Source organism: Phodopus roborovskii, unplaced genomic scaffold (assembly GCF_943737965.1).
Source record: "Phodopus roborovskii unplaced genomic scaffold, PHOROB, whole genome shotgun sequence".
In the NCBI taxonomy this organism is placed as follows: Eukaryota; Metazoa; Chordata; class Mammalia; order Rodentia; family Cricetidae; genus Phodopus; species Phodopus roborovskii.
This window is the reverse complement of record NW_026126407.1, coordinates 60,576,521-60,597,847: the sequence shown is the minus strand read 5'-3', so window position 1 is coordinate 60,597,847 and position 21,327 is coordinate 60,576,521. Positions and strand designations below refer to the sequence as shown.

The following is a 21,327-nucleotide window of genomic DNA, read 5'->3' as shown; positions in this document are numbered from 1 at the left end:
CCTTGGTGGATGACCTTTCATCTCTTTTCATCAAGAAGTTTCTCCTGTTCAGATGGATCTTGATCAACTCTGATGGTATCCAAAGCTTTTATTCTACTATAAAAACAAAGGCAAAACCCCTCCCCCCAACATAATATTTGTACTTTCTTACAAATATTCTTATGGTGAAATTTTGTTCATGATCTAGCAAATAAAGTTTGCCTGAAGATCAGAGTGCAAATTTAGCCACACTAGTTAGTCGTAGAGGATGTAGATGGATCTCTGTTAGTTAAAGGCCACCATGAACTACATAAAAGTGTTCCAGTCTAAAAGAGAAACAGAGCTCACACAAAGGTTACCCAGAGCACTTAGAGTGGCATGCCTTCAATCCCAGCACTAAAGAGGTGGAGACAAGAAGGGATATGGCTGGGTAGAAAGAGGAATACAAGGGAATAGGAGCACAGTGCAGTCCAGTCTGAGGTAGCAGTCTGAGGATGCAGTCTGAAGACAGTATCATCCCTTTGGTCTGAGCATTAATGGGAGTAAGAACTCTCTGGTGGCTGGCCGCTTTATTTCTCTGATCCTCAAGCAAACTTTATTTGTTAGATTATAAACAAAATATCATGGCATTTTCTTTATTGACTGGGTATTTTCTCCATTTACTTGTTCCTTCTACACACACACACAATGTATGTATGTTGTTTGATCCAACATTTTGTTGTTGTTGTTATTCATGGCAGGATTTTATGTTTCAGTATTTGTTACCTATATGCATTAGTACTGAGGTTCCTGGGGAACATGTTAAGATAAATCCCCAGTTCCAAAGCATACTTAGAAAATTAGTAAATGAAAGTCTCCTGAGATGCTGGACCAGGTACATCTACATTTTTTAAGCCTCCCCAGAGAGTTCCCTATTCCCACTGCTAAAACCTATTATAATGAAAACATGTTTCAGAAGCAATGAAAACACAACAGGACAGCTAAATTTGGCTGGTGCAGTTGGGGAAAGGCTGCATAGAGAAGGAAATTGCATTTTGTTACTGTTTAAACACTCCCCTCATCCTCTGACTGTGATAGTTACCTTTATGGGGCAAAAGTGCTTTACCATCATCATTGCACCATGAGTGTGAAGGCCACTGTCGGATGTACATAAGCATCTTCCTCATTTCCAGAGTGCTGACATTACTGGCTTAGATTGCTTTGTCTGTATGGTTCTAGAGTCCCTGCTTTGCCCGTTGCATAGACAGACTTCCTATGAGTAGGCTTACATAGAACCCATGGTCTAGTTTTCTGGCACTGTTGTGGAGTGTACTGTCTGAAGTAATAGGTTGTCAGAGAAATATTGCAAGAGTTTCTGTGCCAGACATAATCCAGAGGCTACAACTCTATCCTTATACCATACCAAACTTCACTAGATGTCATGATGACATATAAGCTGTATTTTACTTCAGTCTCCACTTTTTCAGAGAACTTGCATCCCTCAGATGGTGATATACTCTTTATGATCTACTAGTGCTTGCCTGGAGATCAGAATGAAAAACTAGCCACAGCCGTAGAGGCCAGGCAGTATTACCACATAACTTTAATCCCAGGATTTAGGAGACAGATGCAGGTGGATCTCTGTGATTTCAAGGCCACCCAGGGCTACATTAGAATGGATCAGTCTAAAAAAGAAACAGAGCTCATGCCTTTAATCCCAGCACTAAAGATAAGAGCAGGGTCACATATCAGGATTCAATCTCCAGCCTCGCTGAGGATTCATAGAGCCAGGATCACCTTTTTAGTTGTAGGTAGAGTTAAGAGCTAGGACCTGGCTACTTTGTGTTTCTGATCTTCAGCTTGATCCCCAGTGTCTGCCTCGGGTTTTTATTATTCAGGGTATAGGCTCACATCAAAAGAAAGGATGTTATGAAAGTTCAAAGTTCCCCACTCCACATGTAGGGTGATGCCTTCCAGGAGTGATCAACAAAATCTGTCAAGTTGGTTGGAGTGGGGACTAGGCCCTCCCTCCTGCCTCTAGGCTAAGGGAGTATCCCTCTATGGTGAATGTGTTCCCAAAGTCCTTTCATGTACCAGGGATACATCCTGGTTCCACAGTCAGAGGCTCTTTAGACTGCCCAAGCCTTCTAACTGAGGCCCATGTTCAGGGTGTCTCAGTTGGCCCAATGCTGGTTTCCCAGTTATCAGGTCAGCTGTCTCTGTGTGTTTCTGTAGCCTGGTCTTGTCCCCATTTTCTTATCACTCGTCCCTCTCTGAAACTGGATTCCAGGAGTTCGGCTCAGTGTTTGACTGTGGATATTTGCTTATATTTCCATCAGCTACTCTATGATGGCAGAGAAGTTAGTCATCAATCATCAATCTTATTATCAGCGAAGGGCATTTAAGGTAGCCTTTCCACTGTGGCTCAGATTGTTAGTTTGGGCCATCCTCCTAGGTCTCTCGACATTTCTCTAGAGTCAGTTTTCTATTCAAACCTATAATGGCTCCCTCTATTATGGTCTCTCTCTCTCTCTCTGCCTTTGTCTCTCTCTCCCCCCTTCTCTCTTTGCTCTCATCTATTCAACCCCCGACTCAATCTTCCTAGTCCCACATGTTCTCCTCTCCTCCCCTTCTCTTTCTCCTCTCTCTCCACTCACTGACCCACACTTCCAATATGCTCAGGAGATCTTGTTTCCTTCCCCTTCTGTGAGGGACCTTGTATGAATCTCTTAGACTACTCCTTGTATCCTAGTTTCTCTGGCAGTGTAAATTATACACTGGTGATCCTTTGCTCTATATCTAAAATCCATAAATGAATGAGTACATACCATGTTTCTCTTTTTGTGACGGGTTTACCTCACTCAAGGTGGTTTCTTCAACTTCCATTCATTTACATGTGAATTTCAAGATTCCATTGTTTATTTCTGCTGAGTAGTATTTCATTGTGTAAATGTACCACATCTTCTTTATTTGTGCTTCAGTTGAGGAGCTTCCATGTTCTTGCTATTACGAATAATCCTGCTATGAACATAGTTGAACAATGTCCTTGTTGCATGCTTGTGGATCATTTGGGTATATGGCTAAGAGTGGAATTGTCCAGTCCTATGGTAGACTGACTTCCATTTTCCTGAGGAACTGCCATACCGATCTTCAAAATTGCTGTACAAGTTTACACTCCCACCAGCAAATGCCTGTTTTACATGTGATTACTGTGTTTAAAAGATTTATAGGACTGAGCAGATGTCTCCATGGATAAAGTATGGTTCATACAAGCATGAAGACCCTCAGGACTCATTTAACAGCTAGATTGGAGATGTAGTTCACCTATAAGCCCAACACTAGGAATCCAGAAACAGAAGATCCCTGAGATTTGGCTAGCTAGACTAGTGGAATCAGCAAGCTCTGGGTTTATAGAGAATGAGCTAGGAAGACCCCCTTCCTACTTCAGGCTCTACTCACACACCCACACTTGTATGAATCTCTTAGAATCTTCCTTGTATTCTAGTTTCTCTAGTGGTATGAATTATAGGCTGGTTATCCTTTGCTCTATGTCTAAAATCCATATATGAGTGAGTACATACCATGTTCCTCTTTTTTGTGACTGGGTTACCTCATTCAGGAGGGTTTCTTCAAGTGCCATCCACTTGCCTGCAAATTTCAAGATACCAGTGGTTTTTTTTTTCTACTGAGTAGTATTCCATTGTGTAATGTGCCACATCTTCTTTATCCATTTTTCAGTTGAGGGGCATCTAGGTTGCTACCAGGTTCTTGCTATTACAAATAATGCTGCTATGAACATAGAAGAACACATGTCTTAAGGTTGCATGGATGTGGATCATTTGGGTATATGACTAAGAGGGGAATTGCTGGGTCTTGTGGAAGACTCATTTCCATTTTCCTGAGGAACTGCCATACTGATCTCCATAATGGCTGTACGAGTTTGCACTCCCACCAGCAGTGTAAAGGTGTTGCCCTTTCTCTACATCCTCTCCTGCATAAGTTGTCATTGATGTTTCTAATTTTTGCCATTCTGGCAGGAGTAAGATGGTATCTCAGAGTTGTTATGATTTGCCTTTCCCTGATAGCTAAGGATGTTGAGCAGTTTCTTAAGTGTCTTTCAGCCTTTTTGATTTCCTCTATTGATAATTATCTCTTCGGTGCTATACCCCATTTTTTAATGGGGTTATTTGGTGTTTTGTTGAGTAGTTTCTTGAGTTCTTTGTATATTTTGGAGATCAGCCCGTCAGATGTAGGATTGGTGAAAATCTTTTCCCAGTCTGTGGGCTGCCCAATTGGGACAATTGAATTGGTTTCTGTTGTGGTGAGGGTATGAAAAATTCTGGGAGAAGAAGAAAGGGAAAGAGAGAGATGCGAGAGGAAATCAATATTAATAAGAAAAAGATTGTAGTTTGAGTTTTGGGTTACTTCAGAGCAACCAGATGAAGATGGAAATCTGATAAATGAATTAAAAAAGAAGGAAAGGAGTCTGGTGAAGGGGTGGATTCAGTAAGGCTCTTCTAGTTAGTGGTATTTGAAGCCATCATAATAGATCCAATTACCAATGAATCAAATTTTGAGCAAAAGAAAAGGGAAGCCAGGAAAGTAATCAGGAGACATCATCAAGTTTAGAAGACTGACTGATATCTGAGCCCATGGAGAAGACATGGTAAGTGTTCAAAGGGAGATCAGAATTATAGAAGTTATAGGTTTTAAATGGTAAAGCAGGATGAAGCCAGACTTAGCAGGGGGTAAGGTGGAAGTAGCAGGGCTACATTTTAATATATCCCTCCTAGCTAAATACTATTAGTAATCACATAGGAAAACCTACAAGTTATTAATCATGACTATCAGAAGTGGGTAAGAGAAGTAGCTTTAGTTGAGCCTCTACCATGTGCCAGACATTAGACATATCTATTTTGATCTGCATACTTGTTGGTAAAAATATTTTATTCTTATATTTTATAAGAGACTTAGTGGAACTGTACTTTGATCAGTTACCTTGAACTATGGCTAGGGCTATAACTAACACCATTTTGTCTCATTTTAAACCTCCATGTCTTTCTGTATCTGCTCATTTCACTTAATAATCTCTAGTTTTATCCATTTCCTTGCAGATAACATAATCTTAATCTCTTTATTATATTTAAGTAAACTTCAACCTGTGTATGTACACATTTTATTTTTCCAATCATCTCTTGGTGATCACACAAGCTAATACAATAATGCAGTACTAGGTTTCTCCCTAACCCCATAGTTGCTGTCTCTATTAAGATATCTTTCATTGCTTCTCCACTCTGTCTCCCCTAATATCCCATTCCCTCATGTTCTTATTTCTCTTCCCCTCCCCTTTACTGCCTGCCCCCTCACCTCCAATTTGCCCAGGGGAGCACATCTAATTCCCCTTCCCAGGGCAATCTCTGCATCCCTCTTAGAGTTCTCCTTGTTATCTAACTTCTATGGAGCTGTGGGTTATAGTTTGTTATTTGTTTCACAGCCAATATCCACTTTTGAGTCAATAATACTATGTTTGTCTTTCTGAGTCTAGGGTACCTCACACAGGATGTTTTTTTTTTTTTTAGTTATTTCTAAACATTTGCCTGCAAAATCCATGATGTCATTGTTTCTAGGGTTGGAATACAGAATGAAACTTAAAGAAATAAATTATTTTTTAAAAAAAACATAAATGTCATCAGAACATGGTTAGTTTGTAATCAAAGTCAAGAAAACCTATCTCCCAAACTACCAACTATTGGGTGTATTTGTTCAGCATGATACTCATGCCCACTGGTTTTTATGACAATTCTATATCATACTTCTTACATAATCTGCCTTAGCTGTGGTTGTAAAATAGTTAATTAAATTCTTCTGCCTTGAAACTGAAAGAATTCTGATCTTGACATGTACGTAAATTTTTAAAGGAAGCATTTTCAGCGCTCTTTTGGCAAAAAAAAATGTGTGTGTGTGTGTGTGTGTGTGTGTGTGTGTGTGTGTGTGTGTATCAGTTTTAAATAGTGTTGTAAATGGGAATATGCAGGTGTGTCTTCTCTCAAATGTAGAACGGGTGGATGGATGGATGGATGGATGAATGAATGGGTGCGAAAATAGAGGATAGATACATAGATAGGATGGATGAGGTAGAGAATAAAAATAGAAGTGGGTATTTGGAAAGAATAAAATGACTAGCAAAGATAAAGGGATAATAATGGAGGGTAAATATGGCTAGCATACATCATATAGTTTAATGAAAATGTCTGTTAAAACCCTTCACTTTCTACAATGAGTATATGCTAATAACTAATTAATTAGTACATATATCCTTCTGTCTTTGTCATGGTCATGTTTCCTTCCATTTAGCTTCACATTCCCATGTGCTGTAAGTGGCAGAGTTACTGCTGACTCTCAATCCTCACTCCCCTCTTACCCCCTAACCTAATAGCAGAATCTCTGCCTGGAGCCAGTAAGAGGGAGGAAAAAAGGGAGACAGGGAGTTCCTAGACTAGAGCCATTCCTCTGATGGCTGGTAAAACCAGCAGCAGAATCCCGATAGTATAGCAAGTGTGTTGGCTCTTGTCTGTTTGTTACTGTTGATGTATAAATAAGCAAGAAGATGGCTTTATTTTCATAAGTTAGCATGTGCCCAAAGTAGGGAAGACTAAGAACAGCACAGTTAATCATAACCACATGGCCAGGCCAAAAACAGCCTTTTTCTGTTAATCAGCATGTTTTATAATAATAACTCCTTCAATGATGAGGCAAGCACTGCAGAATATTGAGTGTCTAGATGCTGTGGAAGTCTATGCCATTCATTCCTCAGAGGAATTGGCAGGAAATTCACATCTTAATGTGAATTAAGCCATTGAAGTATCTATATAATCAAGGTTAAGTCTTTAGACTGAGGAACCTCTGGAATCCAGGACATTGTAGAAGTTCAGTCCTGAGCTGGGTGCATGTCTCACCCACCCTGCCATCAGGCAGTAGAAAGGACTTTGGTCCCAGATGGATAACACTGAACATATGTAGCAAAAATGATATGAAGGAAGCTGGGAGTTGTGAGGTCTGCATGTGGTAGGGGCTTATCTGTTGTGCAGGAAGGGACATGATAGATGGATCCAGGGAAAGCATCAAGTGTCAGACAGGCTTCCCTTACATTCTACATAGAATCAGTTATCTTCTTCTTGCCATTCCTCCAACTTATCAGAGCTTCTGTCACTCAGGTATCACACTGATTCATAATTATTTATCTTCCTCCTCATATAACTCTCTCTGGGTAAAGGGCTGTTTTATTTGTGTTTAATTCCTTCATATTTTGTGTGGTGTCTGACACCAAACAAATCATCAATAGATGTCAGACTGAATCAGAGATTCAGCAAACTATGGGCCAGAGCATCTTGGGAAGGGACCAGATGGAGGAGGATGACAGTCTGAACCTACAGGGCAGCACAGGCCACTTGGGAAATTTTATAATGGTATCACCGGATGCCAAAGGGACATTTTGCTATGTTTTGTTTTGTTTTGTTTTGTTTTTTAATTTATGTGTGTGAAAGGTTGCTTGGAGGTATGTAATTGCACCATGTGAATGCAGTACTTACAGAGTCCAGAAGAGAGCATTGAACCTCCTGGGACTGGAATTATAGTTGGTCTTGAGCTGCCATGTGGGAGCTGGGAATCAAATACTTGTCCTTTGCAAGAACAGCAAGTGTTCTTCAGTACCAACCATCTCTCTGGCCTCACTTTTGAGATATTTCTGAGTGGTGTGATTTGAACAAATATGAATTACCTAGGCCTGGATAAAATCTATTTCTGATAAAACTGCATCTTGACTACTAAATCTATTTCTGATAAAACTGCATCTTGACTACTCTTCACAGATGACTGAAGAAGGAAATACAGAAAACAGTCAAACAGCTGGGAAGTAGAGAAAGCAAGATTTGAATTTACACATCTGTGTTCAAGCAGTACAGTTTTTGGGGCTACAGAGATACTCAGTGACTTAAGACCACTGGCTATTCTAGATGTCCTGGGTTTGATTCCCAGCACCCAATAGTAGTTCACAACCTCCTATAACTCCAGTTCCAAGAAATTTAACACTATCATTTGGCCTTCATGGGCACCAAACGTTCATGTGGTACACAGATATGCATATAGACAAAATACCTTTACACATTAAAATAAAATAAAGCACATGTAGCACTGGAGAATTCTGCTAGTGAACTGAATATGGACACAACCACATGAGCTAATTGAATTTCAGCTCCTGCAGGTGAACCTAATACTTAACTAATACATACATGTAAATAATTTGTTTTCAGTGTACATATTCATTATGTAGCGAGTGATTTGGTAATTCACAAGATACCAGGATCAGAAATAAGGCTCAGACATTTTGATATCTAAGGGAGTGAAAGCACTTAAGAGATTAACCACATACCCACACATACCATATACTAACTTACTCAGACATAAGGGATTAAAAGCAAAGTGTCACCTTATGTTGTTGATAAAGGTAATGCTAATGTACATATATGATGTGTAACCTTAACATTTGGGATCATAGTTAAAACTGCTGGTTGACGCTGCCTCATAAAACCTAGAGCATGGAAGAAAACATTGAGTGCACACATTGACACACATAGGAAGAAGGAATAGAGGATGAGGAATGAAGAGGAAGAGGGAATAGGAGGAAGGTAAACTGGTAAGCTTGGTTTTCTTAAAATCACAAGTTAGTTAATTCACACCCATGGAATAAAAAAGGTTACCAAAAAACAGCACAGGAAATTCCTCCTTCTGGGCCTGGAAAAGCAAGGACATAGCCCTCTACTAACTATTGATTTTTATTTTGTAGTTCAAGAGTTTATTCCCTGGTGTGTGCTTGGAGGACAGATACATCTGAAGTGATGACATGTAAACCATACCCAGAAAAACAAAGTTATATGATATTCTAAGTATTATCCAAGGAGACACACAAAGAAAAATGTATACCATTTGACACATGTGATATGATTTAAATGTGTGTATTCATAGGAGCCAAAAAGATGCCAAGGGAATGAGAAGTTAAAGACTTTTCTACAGACTGCACAGCCAGAACCCAGCAGAGCAGGAGTCAAGATTTTATACCTCTGCCTCCAACAGTCTTGATGTTTAGAGCTCCATAGCCACAGACCTCAGTGGCTTGAGAGACACACAAAGTAGACATCTCAGGGAATTCACAAGCCTACATTCAGAACCCAAGGTTTCTGAGAGACTAATAAGGAAAATCACTTCTTCCCACTTTGCTCCAATGATAGATATTAGACCTAATAATTCCACTTAAAACAAAATAAAGTCTTTTAGTTGTTGAATCGCTTTTTTCAGTCAATGGATATGAGCATTACAATCATGTTCCTAGTTAATTTCCTTGTACAACATAGTGTGAATTGTGTGCTGCCAGCAAAAGAAAGATAGCCCAAGCTTGAGGGGGAAAAAAGAGAATTTGAATGTTCTCTGTAGAAGAGACTTAATATAATTCCTCAGTTTATCAGTTTGTTTTTCCTGAGTGAATGCTGCTGCTGTTTTCCATCTTCTCAGTTCTCCATGTGAGGGACACTGTCACCTGAGCTCAACAACTACTACATAAAAGCAGCATTGATGCTGGGACTGTTGACACCACCAACTGCAAACACAGTCTTCAACTTCCAAAGCTTATTGGGGGGGGGGTATTTGACATGGTAGAATACTTGCCTACTATGCAAAGAAGCCAATCCCTAGTACAGCAAGTAGTAAAGTATAGTAAAAGAAATGATTGACTTCAGGTTGTATTGGTTGGTTGTATTGACTGTACTTCATGGAGATGAGAACAATAGCTTAGTCAGGAAAATACTTGGGGTTCAAGCATGAGAGCCTGAGTTCAATCCTGGCTCTCATGTAAAAGCTTAAGTGTGGCAGAGCACATCTGTAACAAGACTAGGGGTCAAAGATAGGAATGTCCCTGGTGTTTGGAAGCCTACCAGTCTAGCTGGAATAGCAAACTCTAGGTTCAATGGAAGACTTCATTTGAAAATTTAAGGTAGAGAACAATACAGGAATACATCTGATGTCAACCTCTACCATACAAATACTTACACATGCATATTCATTCATATGCATGTACACACCACACATACAAAAAGACATGCAGGAACACTTATATAAATATAAATAAAAGATTCATTTATATAGCAAGCATTTGTTAAATACTGTGTGTGAAATATTACCCAGACCTTGCCCATTTGCTAATGTAGGAATATGGGGCATATACACATGATGGGCAAGAATGTTTTCTATAACTCAGTTGGCAACTTAAGAGATGTAAATTAGCTGCAGATACAAATGTTGATAGGAAGTACCAAATAAAAATAAATGTCATGATGCCATGAATATGAAATATAGTTCAGACTTGGGTTTTTGTGTTAAGTGTCAAGCTCAATATAGGCTTTGAAAGGACTGTGGGTAAGGAATAGCAGGTGCAAGTATGGTCTCTGTTGATGGAGTGGCTAATGAGTGAAAGAGGCAAGCACCCTTTAATTTTGTTGGGTAGAAATGAATCGTTAGCTAGAAGACTTGTTTAAAGCAATAGGTTGAGGCCAAATATAATATGGGTGGTGCCAAAATACAGAATTTGGATTTTCAGATATTGAAAGTCCATCTTCTCTGAGATTCAGGTAGCCATCCTCAATGCAATAAAACCACATTCTCTGTTTTTCAGTCCTGATATGTGGCATTTGTGTTAGTCACTTTTCTGTTGTTGTGGTAAAATTCCATGAACAAATGTTATTTTCAGAAGAGTTTATTTTTGTGTATGGTTTCAGGGGTTAAGAGTTCCTCATGACAGGAAGGTGTGATAGCAAGCAGCAAGTGTGGGATCAGGAGCTAGGAGCTAGGAGATCTCATCTTCAACTGCAGACATGAAGCAGAGAGAAAAAGCAGAAGTAGGTTGAGGCTAAACTCCCTCAGAAGCCATCCTCAGAGTACTTCCCTTAGCAAGGATGTAGCACCTCTCCAAACAGCATTATAACTGTTGACCAAATTTTCAAATGCCTGAGCATAGGGCATTCCTCATTCAAACAGTCACACTTTTCTCAGGTCTGAGCTTTTGATGCCAAATGATCACCAAAATGATTGGTGATACTAACCCTTAATTAGTAAACGCTGTCACCAAGAACTATTTTAGTTTTGTCCCATGATCCTATGTAGGGTTATCAAATTATTCTCTATTGCCAGGATTTTGTTTACAGCTGTTTAGTTAAGGGATCCAAGCCTTTGTGAGCTGGTTGTTTTGCACCAAATCACAAGGCTATTGCATGAGGTATTGATTGGTTCTTGCACTCCTTAAGTTGAGGACACACTTTTTGAAGGGATTCTATAGTTTGGGATATGATCATCTACATTGACAAAATGGGTGGTAGTATTTTTCCCATGCCTCCAATTTATGTGTTTGTGCTAGGATGATTTAGATAGCAACTCAGTAAATTAATCAAAGAAATTATACCAAACCTTTGCACCATCATTTCACAGAACTGTCCTTATACCAAGGAGGTCCTATATCAACCAGGGTGGAGTTCCAGCAGTGTTGCTGTATGTTCTTAGCATGCTGCTGGATTTTTATTTGGTTAGAAATCTCTTTATCTCTCAGATTGGCCAACAGTATGAGTTTTACTTCACATGGTTAGCTGTGTTTGGCTAATTGTGTGACTGTTAGCAAATCATTTAAAGTTCCTAAGCCTCAGTTTCTCTTTCTATGAAATGTGGATTAATGATACCTACTTCGAACATTTGTTATGAGAATAATCACTAATGATTTGAAAAGAAAAGCATCTGGATGTCAGACAAATGCAAACTTATATACTAGCTCCATCAGTATTTGTATTAATCACTGATTGTATGAAGACTCATTCCCCAGTCAATAAATTGATGGGGTTAATTATAATACACATTTTTTTACTGATGTCTTATATTGGAATGTTTCAATGAAACCAGGTAGGTTTGATAACATGCCTGGAAGGCTTAGAGATTCAGTCCTATCTACGTTCCAGACACATGTCCCCTAGTGATGATATATATCTCCAAATGTGTTAATGACTCCCTGGAAACACAGCCCTAAATGATGGGCTACAAGCCTTCTGAAATATTATGGTATAGCAGAGACAAAGCCAACTATGGTGACAGAAGAATACTTATCCCTCCAGATGACACTATTGCATTGACATGATATTTACATGTCCTTATTGATATGGATGTAATTTAGAAGTAGTAAGCACTATGAGGAGCTGGCTGAAGAGGGGCTGTTCCCTATTGGCTCTCATCATATCAAACAATGATAATTCCTTAAAAAAAAACAAAAAAAAAAAACCTGCAGAAAGCCAAAAATTATTATACAGTGGAAAACATCATATTGGAATCTTGAAGATCACTATGTCCGGCCATAAGATATACCTAATGTTGCCAATGAAATGCATATGTGCATGCGTGCATAGATGGAAGGATGGATGGTTGGGTGGGTAGATGGATGGATGGTTGGGGCCTTTTACTTTATCAGAAATAGACAGATGACCATTCTAGGAAGCTGACTCTTCTCTGTAAAATAGAGATTAAAAAAGCAGCTGCCTAATTGTAAGAAGGAAATATATTAATGCAACTTAAACACTCTGGTTAGGACCTAGCACTTAATGAAAGCCTCCAGTGGGGGCTGTTTTATGAGGATCTGCATAATAATTTCTTCTGTTTGATACTTTACAGCCCTACATACTTGTGCTGCTGCTTCTAAGACATCTGTGTTCTCTGTGTTTTATAGGGCAACAGGTCCTGGGTTTGGTAGAGAACCAGAGTGATTGGTATCTTGGAAATCTCTGGAAAAACCACCGTCCATGGCCAGCTCTTGGAAGGGGCTACAACACAGGTAAATCATAAGAGCAGTGTGAGTGATACATAGACTCATTATATCTTCCAAAAAGAAAGGAAATGTGCAGCAATCCAGAGGAGGATATCTGGTTTCCTGATTTCATCCAGGCATGGCACATACAAAGGCGACACCTCCAGTTACTATTTCATGTCATTCTGCAAGCAGTAAAGCAGTAAAATGATGGGAGATGCCATTCTGTTTCTCATGTTGGCCAGTAGGAAAGCTAAATAGGCGGGACTAGGAGACTAGGAGGAAAGAGGAAGTAGTAAGGAGGAGTCAAGATGGAGAGACTAGGAAGACGAGATGCCTGCCCCATTCCCCGGTAAGATTAGAGCACGTGAAAGTACTTATATTTAATAGAAATGGGTTAATAATTAAGACAGAGCAAGCCGATAAGAAACTAGTACCTGGCCAACAGCATTATATCAAATACAGAGACTCGGTGTGTTATTTGGGGCTGGCACGGCAGTGGGACAAGACCAGTGGCGGAAAAACCTTACTTCTTACAGTAAAGCAGTACAGCAGTTGAGCTGTGGAAGTGCTGTAGTCTTTCCAGAAAGCTCCTCTGCTGACTTTAATGCTGAGATCCTATTGAAATTTTGCCTGTTATTCTTTTGACTATTGATACAAATCAGAGATTTTGCAGGAATAAATTTAGCACAATAGCCTAGGCTGGCCCTGAATTCACCTTATAGCCCAGGATGTCCTCACACTTGGCAGCAATGCCGTTGCCTCAGCTTTCTTCTTCCTAAATGCTCTGGTTACTGGTGTCAGCACCATACCTGACTCTTAGTGTAACTTGTTATAACTTATTTCCATGCCCATGTCTTATTGAGCCAGGGCAGCTGTAGAAGAAATGACCAGGCAGTTCCCAGAACAGACTCTTGCCTGTAACTGTTCACGTATATTTAAAGGCACCTTAAGTATCCTTGGCACAGATAAAGCACATCCTTGACTACTCTGTCCATGCATCACCTCCTGGGTGCAAGAAGATGCCATTCACTTAGCATTCAGCTGATAGGAGAAAAAAAAGAAACAAACAGGTTTTGACAGGCTCATTAAAATTCATCTCACTTCAGTTTAAATGCTGATGGGTGATTATATTAAAAAGCAAACATCAGTAAAGGGGGTGGGAAAAAGGAAACACTTGGATGAGAATAGGGAAAAGAAGGGCAGACCAGGAGGACATAAGTAGCATGTTCAACAGGGATTTATTTGTGCAATGTCACAAAGGATCCAAGGAGAAAGTGTGTTGTTCCAGGATGAAGGACATGTTAGCCAAAGGATGTCTGCTTAAAAACAATTGAAAACTAAATTATGTTCTGTTTTTTTTCAGTTCCTGAATTAGGCTAGAAATGTCCAGATGGGGGCCTGGTTCTCTGGGGATTAAGAACTTCTCCAGGAAACCTCCTAACCTGAAGAATAAGAAAACTAGAACATTCAAGGGCTGATTCACCTATGAGCCTGTAGCAAGAACTAGACTGTCAAGAAGTAGGAAGTAATGAGAAATAAAGTTAGACACTACATGGTACATTCCATGGCACAGTCAGAAACACAACCCAGATGGTAACTTGTCAAGAACTGAAACAAACAGCTTAATGGGATCAGTAGATATGTGGCTGTCACCTAATGCTTGCCTTGACCTCCACCATCCAGCATTTCAAAACTTTAGGCTTGACTCTTCATTTCTTCTTATCTCCTCTGTTAGTGTTTGAGGGAATATTGTAATTGGATGATGTCTGTAATAGTTAACAACCAGACAAAGTAGACTTATATGAAGTGTACTCACTCATCCATTCAACATAGGTGTGAATACAGCAACAACCAATAATATGGGCAGGTGCTTCTTTTCCTGTATTCAATACTATAGCAAACTTCACAATTATGTGAAGTACAGATATGGGCTAACCAGATGCCATGAGTGGGCACTAGCATTTGTGAAACATTTTTCTTTTTCAAAAGTTGTGAACACTCTTGTTGAAGTGTCAGAAAACAGGGAGCTCTGTGAATCCTTCATTTGGTCTTTAAACTCCAGGTTATGTACAGCCAGCTGGAAGCATGCTTAGTGGTACTATCATACAACTGCTTCTGTCCACTGACCTTTATCTAAGTCTGTGACCTTTCCCAAAGTTTGTCTTCTCTTCCTCACAAAGCAGAACCTTCTTCAGCCTCAGTTCTCCCTGTTGGTTTTATGGAATAAATATACTTCTTATCCTTCTACCTGGTCAACCCTGAAATATCTAAGTAAGAATATTAAGAAGTCACACCCTTGTTAACTCAGTCACTCCTGCACATCACAGCCTGTGAGACTCAATTCTTTCCTCTGTGAGATGCAGCTGGTTCTAGAATTTGCCAAGAACTGTTGTGCCCAGTACAAAAGGAGCTATGCAGAGTCCAAGCAATGGCTGCATCTGCCCATGACTCATTGAATCATCGCTTTGGGCTGGTTTTTCTTTTCTAATTAGACTCACGGGGTTTCTGGAAGAATTGCATGAATGGGAAATGTACAAGGATACACAATGAACACTGGAAAAATAATGCCTAAGACTCCTGGTGCATGTCATCACAAGTACTTGGCAGATAAGCTGTGAGACGGGTAGCTCTAGAAATCTCTGGTCTGGATGCTAAACAGTCAGTTCATCCTTTTTCACCAGACTGGAGCAGGGGTGTGTGTGAAATGATACCATTTCTCTCCTGAACTTTGGCAAAAGTTGATTGAACCCAATGCCCCTTTTCCCTTTGATTCTCAGTTTATGCCTTTCCCTAAGCCAAGTTTTTGAGTGGCTCCTTCTGGTGGCTTGAATAGGAATGCCTTCCCATATTTAAATGTATGGCCATTAGGGAGTGGCATTACTTGACAGGAATTTGGAGGTGTGGCATTGTTGGAGGTGGTGTTCCCTAGTTGGAGTGTGCTTTGAGATTTCAAATGCTCAAGCCAGGACCAGTGTGGCTCTCTCCTCCTGCTGATCTGGATGTAAAACTATCAGCTACCTCTTCAGCACCATGTTTGTGTGAGTGCTTCCAAGCTTCCTGTCATGCCAATAAAGGATTAAACTTTTGAATGTAAGCAGGCAGGCCCCAATAAAATGCTTTGTTTTATAAGAGTTGCCATGGTGATGAGTGTATCTTCACAGCAATAGAACACTGACTAAACCACTGCAAATGCTATGCAAACTACCCATCACTGGGCCCAGAGCACTTAACCCACCACACTTCAAAACTTCAGCTTCATTGGGTCTCAGGAAGCATGATATTGAACAGCCTAACACTAGAGAGCCCCTTCTCCCCAGATCTCACAGGAGGCCCCTAATTAAAACCAGACAAAAAAGAGATTTCCAGGCTGCATCTTGTAAAGATAACAAGGTATCTTGATATCTTCCCTTGTGAGCAAATGGCACTCTTCCTGAAGTTTACCATTGCTTCCCCAAGGACCTCAGAGAGTGTGCATTTAATTCAAGGCCTTCAGTGCAACCCACTATTTTTTCTTGTGATTTTTTTTTTTTAAATTCTGGCCTCAGACTCTCAAGTTCTTTTATCTTTTGCTAAGTAAATCACAAGAGTGCCATCTGCTGAACAGAAAATTGAAACAACAAAAAATATTTGCAAAATACAGACTATGGGTCTCCAGACACCATCTGTGAGCCTGGAGCACAGTTGCTATCCCATCCTCCAGGCCTCTGCCATAGTCATTGAACAGCCTGACAGAGAGTAGCCAGGCCACTTCTCTATACCCTTTGTTCTCCACTATGAGTTGCTAAAACTATCCTGGTGCATTTACATTGCTGTAGTAATACTGTGAAGAACAGGGATGTTTTTCTCCTCATTCAGAAACCAGGATGTCAGATGCAGGCAGATTCAACATCTGGTCAGCACTACTTTCTGATTCTCTCCTGCCAACCCCCCCCCCCCAGAAAAGGATGAAGGATTACATCCTGATTACCTCCCAAAGACTTCAGTAACAGCTGGTGGTTAGATTTTACAACTTCTGAATTTGTAGACAAAAACATTCACACTGTAGCCAACACCTCCCTGATAGAGAAACGGTGATAATGCAAAGAAAATGTGAGCCTAATGTAGAAGGTACCATGGAGCTGTATGACTTAAACAGTAGCCTCTTTTCTTCATCTGAAAGAGCCATGAGTCCTCATCAAATCCTTGATTGGCAACAGGTTACCCACATGTTCACTTTAGTAACAGCAACATTCCTACCTTCATTTTATTCTAACAAAATGGCATACTTTGTTTAATGATGGAAGTTATTAAGTACAGGCACTATGTTGTACAGCAGACTCCTCAAATGTATTCATCCTGCATTGGAGAAAGTTTACTCATTGAGAATCATCCCTTCTTGTCCTCTACTCCCAATTCAAAACAACAAAACAAAGCCAAAACTCTAAAAAAGAGTACTGGCCATCTTCCCATCGCTGGTCACATTGTATTGGTAGCTCAGAATCTAAGGTGTTGGGAATATTACACCATGGGAATCACCTCACATGTCTCTCTCTTAAATCCAGTTGGCAAACACTGAACCATGAAATCCCTCTGCCCCTCCCATGTTTGACAAAACTATGTACAGTTTCTTGATCATTCTTGACTTTTGATTATCTGCTTCCATCTTTTTCTGGTATATGCTCTACTTATTTTAAAAATAAAATAGTAGATATATTTCTATATTAATTTAGCATAGAAGAGGTATTTTTCTTTCTAATACTGCATTGTTTTTCCATTTGATGACCAGACCATAATACATTTATTTCTCACTAGGTGGTATTACAGTTTTTGCCATCCCAGTTGTAATCAATAAGAAATAACTTCCTTTATTAGTTGTATTTGTTTGATTGTATATTGACATACAATGGATGTCATTGCTATATCAAATGTTATGAAAAATATAATTTTATACCATATACTTTATGCAAACACTCACCCCTTAAATTTGGCATTTTATTATTTGCTGTCTGTGCAGAAGAAGCAGTATTTTTGCAGAGAAACTATTAATAGAAAGCCAGCCTCAGCTTCTTTAGCTCAGAGAGGTGACCTCTGATAGTAAAGACTAGGCCTCTGAAGTTATGGGCCATGAACCAAAGGCCAGGGAAAGCAGAGTCTAGGCTGGCATGAGTACCTGGCTAAGCATTTCAGTTGATCTAATATATCATTAACAAGAGGGGTGGTCTTCCCTGAAAACATGACTGCCTTACCCTGCTGACCCATGCAACGTCAGGGGATCTTCTTGATGTCAGTGTTATCTCAAGAACAGGAGCTTTGACCCAATACCCAGACATGGTGCAGTGGATGGTAAAAAAAAAAAAAAAAAAAAAAAAAAAAAAACAGTGTGATCCAGACACTCCCTTCCATGGAGAAAATTGGCAGCATTCATTCTGCTTGTGGTTTATAATGGGATGAGCATCTGATTTCTTTGGGGCCTTCCAAGTTCACAGCACTAATCTCAACTTTGATGCATGCTTTCACGTACTTTAGCTCATCTAGTCCCCATTATGGAGGCTTAGTGAGGTTAATTGGTTTCACATGTTAGCAGAGCTGGTAAATGACAGGGCCTTTCTTGTAAGTTCTTAGGCTGTCAGTGCGTAGAAATGGTTGGTAGAGTGGTTATGTAGCTCCGGAAATTTGTCTGGCCCCATTCCCCAGTAAACTATGTTAGATAACTATAAAGTGATTTTTTGTTTGTTTGTTTGTTTTGTTTTTGTTTTTTGTTTTTTGTTTTTTGAGACAGGTTTTCTCTGTATAACAGCCCCTGGAACTTGCTTTGTAGACTAGGTTGGCCTTGAACTCACAGAGATCTGCCTTCTTCTGCCTCCCATTTGCTGGTATTAGAGGTATGCATCACCATGTCTGGCACTGCTATGGACTGTCTTAATAGTATTGCACCAAATTCTAAATTACAATAATACCTGGACATCATGGCTACATATGTAAATTACCTAGGGAAATTTAAATCATAACCTCTAATTTGTAACTCCTTAGTAGTTTCCAGTAAATAGCAGGTGATTCCTATTTACTAAACATACATGGGCCACCCACTTATTCCAGAATCTTATTATAAAGACAGCACCGTTCTTCCCATTTTACCCTTTTCTTTATTACCTCCACCCTTGTAGTTTGAATGAGAATGTCTCCTGTAGGCTCAGTTGTTTGAATACTTGGTACTCTGTTAGTGCTGTTTGAGCATGTTGTAGCCTTGCTGGAGAAAGTATGTCACTAAGCAACCTGCTTTAAGATTTAAAAATTTTAAGTCATCCCCAGTGCTTTGTCTCTGCTTTGGGCTGTGGTTCAAGGTTTGAACTCTCAGCATATGGTTCCTGCCACCATGCCTGTGGCTTGCAGCCATGCTTCTCTACTATGACAGACTTTTTGTCATCTGTAACCCTAAGCCAAATAAACCCTTCTGTCCATAAGTTGCCTTGGCCAATAGTGTTTTGTGACAGTGGCAGGAAGTAACTAACACTCTTTTGCTGTCAGTGGGATCTTGGGCTTCAAAGCTACTTGAATTCAGGGACATCCATTCAGCAGATGTACACAGTACCCTCACCTTGCAAGGTTCTGGGGACACTTAAGTGGAAAGAGAAGTCTGGCCACAAGCTGCCAAGACTGTGTAAGTGGGGAAACCCTACAGGATATATAGGAAGGATCCAGCAGGAGATTCTGTCTATGTTGTTGTACCCAGCCTATTTTCCTGGGTTTCTCATGGCTCATAGGCCCATCTTAAAATGCCTGTGACATCATAAAGAGGAAAATAAGCCTCCTACTTCATCAGTCCCAGTGTGAGCTGTTCTGTCATCCTCCATTATACTTAAATAACAATCCTTGTCCCTCTGAGCCTTCCCTCCACTGCTGCATCTTAACACAGTGGGTCAGATGTATTTGAATAAAAATGGGGTGGCAGATCCTGAATTCATTCTTGAGGTGCTGAGGGACTACTTCAAGTGAAGGGAATCTCATCAAAGGCAGTTATTCAGAAGAAATACCCATCCCTGAGTCTACCTGGCTGCTCTATCGAGAAAGGCTTTGCTTACTGAACCCATGTTTATTAAATCCAGTCTGGTGGAGATAGACTCAGCTATATGCTGGCTCCAGTGCAAAAGAAAAAAGAAACAGAGCCCATCTTCCTGAAGACCAGGATCAAGCTGGGGTAGCCAGAAAAACAATTTGTAAAAACTATGCTCCAAGTTGATTTCCTGTCTCTTAGTGAATATCTGACTACCTACAGCAAGGGTTGACCAAAATTTACAGCAGAGCAGAAGCAGTGGGATCTGGCAGAACTGAATGGGGATCCTGTCTGTGTCACTTATCTTTCCCCATTTTATAAATGCCAGTGCTAATAGGCTACTATGAGGTCTAACTAAGCTGCTGGAAATGTAGCATAAAATCTACTAATGTAGAACCAGTATTGATGTTCACTAAAACTCCTTTCCCATTAATTATGTATAGTTTCCTATGGAGATAACAAAGTTATAAAATAGCAAGGGGATAATGGTACTCTTAATTGGAGAGATACATACCCAAGATAAAGGGGAAGGGAATGAGAATGGCATATCCCATTTGGCCTTAAAGCATCTGCTATCAGGAACTTCTTGCCCTCATTTAACCCTTAATTACTTTCTATGTACAGTAGGTCCTGGAATATGGACACCTGTCAATCAATACCTTTGAATAAGAGGTTGCACTTTCACCCCTTAGCCCCATAAGAGTTAGTACAGGCATCAAATCCTGTTCTGAGGACATGGACAATCAAAATGAAGCATCGATACCTGTTCTTCCACGCATTCTCATATAGGATTTCCAAGCCTATGTGATCTGAAAGTGCAGATCATGATGATTCAAGGGGCACAGATTGGTGTTAACACCCAAAACTTTAAGATGCACCAGCTCTTTCTGCAACACTAAAGAGGAAAATGCATAAAGTCCCCATTCTCCTGAAGTCATTCATGATGGACAGTAGCCATTTCAAAACCCAAATGTCTTTCAAGTATGTACTGTTGGTTTGATGATGAGCAGGGAATGCTGGCAGGCTCTTGAAAAGGGATGAGTCTGAGAAAAATCCCAAAGTACACATATGGTCTAGGGATAGGAGCCAGTGAGTAAGCAGAAGCTGAGTGGTATAAGACTGTGTGGAAGGGGACACAAAGATGGTTGAAAGAAAGCTGGGCAGGGAAGCCTATGAATAGGCAGAATCCAGTTATGGATGCTGTCATGGCCTGTCAATTTCATGATGTGAAGAATATGGGCATGAGGAAGCTTTTATGTAAGATATGAGAGGAAACCAGAGACCAGATAAAAATGTGTCCTCTGGACCCCTTCTAGCTCATCAAATGCTCATTTGGATGAAGTTTCTGGTTCTTTGTTCTGATTTCAGAGATTATTTCTGTCTTCCACATTCTCTGGATTGGTGTTTGGCAGACCATTCCCATTGTATCTAATAACCTGTTCAAACATTGCTT

At 40.0% G+C, this 21,327-nt stretch overlaps 1 protein-coding gene across 1 annotated transcript in view; it reads left to right on the top strand.

The window, feature by feature from the left end:
• Positions 1-21,327, top strand: part of Large1 (LARGE xylosyl- and glucuronyltransferase 1) — a 311,517-nt gene that overhangs the window by 228,310 nt on the left and 61,880 nt on the right. The window contains exon 6 of the mRNA XM_051181466.1: positions 12,764-12,868. Coding sequence (XP_051037423.1) covers positions 12,764-12,868 — 105 coding nt within the window. The remainder of the gene's footprint in view (positions 1-12,763; positions 12,869-21,327) is intronic.